Source organism: Ixodes scapularis, unplaced genomic scaffold, assembly GCF_016920785.2.
Source record: "Ixodes scapularis isolate PalLabHiFi unplaced genomic scaffold, ASM1692078v2 PGA_scaffold8__174_contigs__length_109621045, whole genome shotgun sequence".
Lineage (NCBI taxonomy): Eukaryota > Metazoa > Arthropoda > Arachnida > Ixodida > Ixodidae > Ixodes > Ixodes scapularis.
In genome coordinates, this window is record NW_024609883.1 from 8,346,447 (window position 1) to 8,352,576 (window position 6,130).

General features: G+C 46.3%; 1 protein-coding gene across 1 annotated transcript; it reads right to left on the reverse strand.

The window, feature by feature from the left end:
* Window positions 1-1,779: 1,779 nt before the first annotated feature.
* Window positions 1,780-3,586, reverse strand: LOC115309885. The gene is made up of 2 exons (XM_029968127.2): window positions 3,418-3,586; window positions 1,780-2,165 (listed from the first exon to the last, which is right to left on the reverse strand). Exons 1-2 carry the CDS (start codon window positions 3,584-3,586, stop codon window positions 1,780-1,782), a joined length of 555 nt encoding a protein of 184 aa, XP_029823987.2.
* Between the last annotated feature and the right edge of the window lie 2,544 nt (window positions 3,587-6,130).

Below are 6,130 nucleotides of genomic sequence, written 5' to 3' on the forward strand. Positions count from 1 at the left end.
CTTTCACGCCGCGACGACAAGTACCGGCGCTTTAACCTCTCGACCATAGCAAAAGACACAAGGCGCCTGCGCCGGCGGAGGTATATAAATTTACTGCTACCGCTTTTACTTCGTGTGGCTTTTTCTTTATTTTGCTTCCTATTTACCCTCCCTGGCCGTAACTTTACCTGCCGCTCCTACAGTATAAAGGGGCGGTCAATTGGACTCCAGTCGCAAGTCCCTGCAATCAGTATTTGCGAGCGATATTAGGCTTTTGTGCTTGAAGCGATGCGGGTCTCTCCGCCATTAGGCAGGGACGCTAGGTACTTCCTTGTCCCCATGGAGCTGGTCACGTGACGTAAAAATCCCTCTTGGCCGCGGCCGCAGCCGCAGCCGCAAGATGAGCAAACCGGCCCAGGTCGAAACGGGCAGGCGTGGGGATTGAGCTCAGGATTCCTATGTTTTACAGCGCGAGCGTTCGCTCCACGTGCTCCGAGCTGGTGTGCTCCAGCCCATTCGGCCACCGATCCTTTTTTTATTTTATTGCACTCGGCCACCGATCCCCCTTTATCTGTCTGTACTAAAACCCTTCGATGTGTTTTCGTTTGTCTTGCAAGTAGCGTCACATACGCCAGTGCACGAGGCGTTCACGTTCATGTTCAAATATATATCGCAAGTTTGAGGGAGACTGTATAGAATTGCAGAGGAATATTGGTGCAGTAAATGTATGGTGCTCAAATAACGGCCCAAGCTGAATTCGAGAAAGACTAACATCATCCAATTTAGTCTAAAACAGAGTGCATACATGTCCTTCCACGCTCGACATATCCGAAGAAATCAAAAAGTTAGTCATATGTGATCCTGACATGTTATCAGACTCCGCACTTCGGATGAACTTGCACAATGATGCTATGCTCGCTTCATCAACGAGGATGCTTGCCATGGTTTCTAGAGCTACCTGAGAGTTTAAAATAACGTCATCTGCGCTCGAGTTGTATGCTATGTCCGCTCCAGTCTGGACTTTGTATCTACTGCCTAGATTTTGAGTTAATTCTTTAAAATCTAGTCAAGTTTAAAACATCCAGAGAAGTTACATTAGTTTTATATATGGCCGATACCTCGGAAAGAAATGTTAGCGTAACCATAACTGGCTATTATGTCAACTGGGTACGGACACACTGTCGGAAGAAGAAGACCTTCATGGTGTGTTATTTTTGCACATTCTTTTAAATGTCAAAGTGTCATGCCCAAGGCAAGATCTCGTCGTAAGCTTTTGTGTGCCTCATTATTACGGTGAGTAAAACTCTCCATTGTTGGTAAGTGCTTCAAGCTCTCGCCCATCGCCTGAATGAAACTCATTTTATAGTGTTTCACTGACTGTGACTGATATGTTTATGACCTTGAATAATTTAAGAAAACTTAATGATGTTGAAGCTGTCATAAAATGTGTGGAAGTTCAATTTGTTCATTATCTTTATGTGCGTAGTGTTAGAATGTTGAATGTGTTTCTCTAGCCGTGTTGTAATGTATGTACTGCGACAGACAATATCAGCTGACACAGTCCTTCACACTTCTTTGGCATGCCTGCCTGTTTTTGACAGAGCTATGGTGCAAACCAGGAATTGAATGCAAAGTGGAGGTCTTACACTTCAAACTATTTGACAAAACTGGAGATAATAGAGCTTGTCGGGAGTGCATACGCAGAAAATCCCAGGTCGGATGTTTCAGCTCATACTGCCCACAGTGCTACCACCAGAAAGGCATGTTGTTGCTTGTGGAATGGTGACCAAACAAGCTGTGCTAGAGGCTACAGTGTCCTGAGAACACTTCGTGTTTTACCCGTGGCAACCAAGGAGGCGGTTCTTGTGGCTCAGGCCCACCGTTGTTTGACTCGCCCTTTACGTCGTCTCCTTCTTCGGCTTCAGGTTCCAACTCCCCAGCAGCAATGCAAACGTTGTGCAGAATTGCACAGGCTGCAATGATGGTGGCAGCGGTCTGCGGTGGGCGGTACAGGGTCCGGTGCTTGTAGAGGGAACGGAACCTGTTCTTCAACAGGCCGATGCAGCGCTCCACCGCAGACCGCACGGAGGAGTGGGCCCCATTGAGTCTCGCTTCCCGAGAGTTCGGCTGGAGCGTGCCGGAGACTGGCGTAATCAGCCATGGGGCAAGGCCATAGCCACTGTCTCCTGCATGCACAACAAGCACGCATGACATCAGACACCAAAATAAATGAAGCGTGGTCAGATGAACCTTGGCCACCACTCCAAAGTGCATATATCAGACGTGGCCAAACTGCGGCTCATCGCGGGTTCAAGTGCGGCTCTCGGCTTTCGGGTGAGCGTGCCCCCTTCCACTCCTGTGTTCCAAAGACGAATATAGTTTTAGAATTTAAGAAAGAGCTCACAGACTTGACAGCCTTGTACTACACCACGTATATACAGCCGGAGTGCTCTTTGACACGTTGATATGTCCAGTGACACTTTTTGCCTTATTATTCCAGAAAGAATTTCGAAGCCTATACCCATAACGGGCGTCAGGGGCAGTGGCTGGCTAGCGAACCAGCCGAAGCATTCCTTTCTGCTGAGCGGTTAAAGTAACTTTCTGCTGGTTGTTGTTATTTGTTGTAGTCAACAATTATACTTCTCCCCTTTGGAAAGCAGTGCTCCCTCCATATCGTTTTTTTTTAAGTGGCCTCCCCTCCCTTTTTTTCTTTTCCTGCGGCTCTTTGAACTTTTGCTGTTTTGTCTGCGGCTCTAACCCCATGTCACTCTGGTTACCCCTGACATATATTCTCGAGAGAACACACATCTTGCAGGCAGGGATGAGGAACAGACCAATCTTCACAATGTTTCCTTCTTCGCCCGCAGATCCAGATACCTCCATCAACCTGAACCATACATGAACCATGCTAACGCTTGCGTAAACTGGAGCAATCCATTTATGGGACAAATATTATTTTGCAATGTTAAGGAAACTCTTTACCTCAATTTTATGGCATATAACATCGTGAATGTTCTTCTCACCGGGCATATGGGAGCTGACCGCGTTGATTTCTGAAAGACTCCTAGCAGATAATAAATTTCCAACCTTTTCGACAAAATTATGTTATCTACACAGCCACTTGGAATGTTATGTTTTGCCTGTTTATCTCCCATTTTACAAGATAAAATTTTTTTTTTCAGTTTGCCTTGTAAAAATTTGGAAAACAATGAATGGCATTGTTTTGGGCAATAGGTCATTTACTTCGATAATTAGAAATATGAAGAGTCGTACAGATGTGTAAGGTACAGTTTGGTCACTATTTGTCCACATACATCCTTGTTGGTTGATTTGGTAATTATTGCATAAGACCGAAGACCCAAATGACAAACAGTGCCACGGCCTCACCATTCACCCCACTGTCATGTTCAGTTGCGAAACGTTACCTTATTTTCCTACTCAGCGGGAATTCACTAGGCTGAAGGAGGCCGCTTTCCATTGCCCTTCGAAGGGATGACCGCTTCCAGACAGCTGTCATGGGCCCCACCAGGCATGCTGGGTCTATGTAGATTATGCGGGCCTTGGAGTCGCACACCTCCAGAAGACAGCAACACAAGTTTTTCCGCATCATTCACGTGCAATTCCAACACACTGCTGTAATATTAAATAATCAGAAAACCATGGCAAAGCCTTTAAATATGGTTAATTTTTTTGTTTTTTGTCCGTTCTTCTGCATCGTACAGGGGGCTCTTTCAACACCTTGTGAGCAACACGGGAATGTTCGCTAATTCGTGGCGAAGGCCTGTGTGCATATTTAACGTGCTTGTTGAAGAACGAATAATCTCTGATAAATTTCCTAATTTTCTGCTCGTTTGACTTCTTTGTCTGTGTGCGTGCGTGCGTGCGTGCGCGCGTGGGAGAAGTTTTATAGACATTGAAGGTCTTTTTACTCCATTCCCTCGTAAAGCCATGTTTTTCTTGGTACGTGTATGTATTGCGAAAAACGGCGCAATAGGCTTCCGGAACGCTAGTGGCGTGTGTACTTACAGGCTCTTGGAGCTGCCGAAGTTTTATTTGGTGTCAAGATTTATCATTTCTCATATATGACGGCAAGTTTTATTTGCAGAAGGAAGAGTTTGCAAACGGCAAACGAGTGTTCCAAAAGGCGTCTAGGGCGCATCGGAACTCAAGGAACGCGTAAAACAAAGGGCAAAAAAGAAAAACTCGCAAGGAACGCGCGATTACATGGCAGCCAAGCACGTGCCGTCACTGACCTAGGTCGGGGGAAACAAAAGGGCGTGGGCGCGTTTGGGGAGGAAAGAAAGGCGGCCATCTTTGACGATCTGGATGAGGAGTGGGATTGTAAGGTGCTTCGTTACGTAGATGATTTCTTCGTTTTGTTTTAGTAAATCTGAGATTATGTCTGATGCAAGCGTCCACAAGTCCGTTTTAGAACTATTTAAAAAAAAATCGGAAGGGCGCACGTTTACTAACAAACTTCAGAGTGAAGATTTTCTAATTTTTTTTTTATTTTATTTTAAATTTGAATTGATTGCTAGACACGTCTGCATGGTCTTATCACCCAAGTTCGAGGAAGGGTCACCTCCCATTTCATTCGTCGCACTCCAATGTCGTCAAAAAAAGTGTAGCTTCTTCTTGCTTAAAGGTCACTCTCGAGAATATGTGTCACCAAGTGGATAACGATAGTCTTGGGCCGGCAGGTAGAACGGCCTGACCGCGGTGGATTTCCCAACATCTATTTTACTGAGTGTTGCGGAGGCCTTTTTAAGGAAGCTATAGGGAGGACCTCGACCACGGAAAAAAAGAAAACGAGCAGAAGACCGCTTTGCATTCCGTACCTACACAAGATTTAACACCCCTTGAAAAACGTTGTGCTGAGGTACGATGTTCAGTTGGTGTTTTCTGCCCCCTGCAAGTTGGTTCAACTGTGCCTGAAAGTTGCGAATAAAAAAGGTAGTGGCCCAACTTGCTCGGTAGAGCACGAAACTTAATATGATGACTGCAAGGTGGGAATTGTTTTACAAAATTCCACTGTCATGTAAAAAAGCCAATATTGGCCAGATGGGCAGATCTGTCCGTTTTTGCGCAGCGTTTGTCACAAGCCTATCAAGCCATTCTACGTTTCATAACGATATCCTTCATGGCACCAAGCACGAAGCCGCTAGTCAAATTTTGAATATCCACGATTACATTCAGCATCAGTTGTTTCAAGCTCCTATTTTTGTATCGCTTGCTTTCGTGCAGGACTTAAAGATATTTCTAACGAAGAAAAGACGAATTTGCCAAAACGCAAAATTATCTTGGCACATTGATACTTTAGACTCATGTCGTTGTAAAAAAAACTATCTCCAAACTCCGGTCTAAAAACATGCTTTTCGTGCAAGGCTCGTCAAATTATGAGGCGCTGGAGAAATGCAGCCTTCTGCGTTAAGTCCTTATTTCGAACTCTTTTTGTTCGCCTTCCGCCCATTGAAAAGCATGCTGGAAGGGCCTTAGAACGCACCTGGTATCGCTGCGCCGCAGCGTTTTTCCGCATCAAAAAGTTCGTCTGCTTTCCTCGTCGTCACCATGGCAACGAACACCGAATGAATAGAAGCACGCACGGTACCGCCGCGTGAAGCTAGCAACAGCTGACGCCATTTTACGAACGCCGTCTGCTAGCCAAAGCCGAACGCGGTGTGTCAGATCAACCGCCTCCGCCGGTGCGCCGCTAGCAAAGACGACGAAGCTGAGACACGCCGACGGCGATCAAGCAAGCAACAACACCGCGGGACGACTGCAACAGCGGCATTTATTCGGATCAAAGGCCGCCTTCGCCGGTGCGGTGCTAGCAAAGACGACGAAGCTGAGGCACGCCGACGGCGAATGGGCGAGCAACAGCACCGCGGGACGACCGCAACTGCGGCATTTATTCGGATCAAAGGCGCGAAATAAGCAAGAACAATTTTTATTTGAATCATAATACCCGATATCCAAGTTGGGGACCACATACCTTTGCTGGGTCTTTCCTGTGAACTTTTTACAGAGACACGGGGTGCCGCATTCAAAACACAGCTCTGTTTGCAAAATATGGGGGCCCTGAAAAGAACCGTTTAGACTGCTACCAGAACCTATAACTGACGTAACGAGCACTTGACGAGCGGTTGGCGCA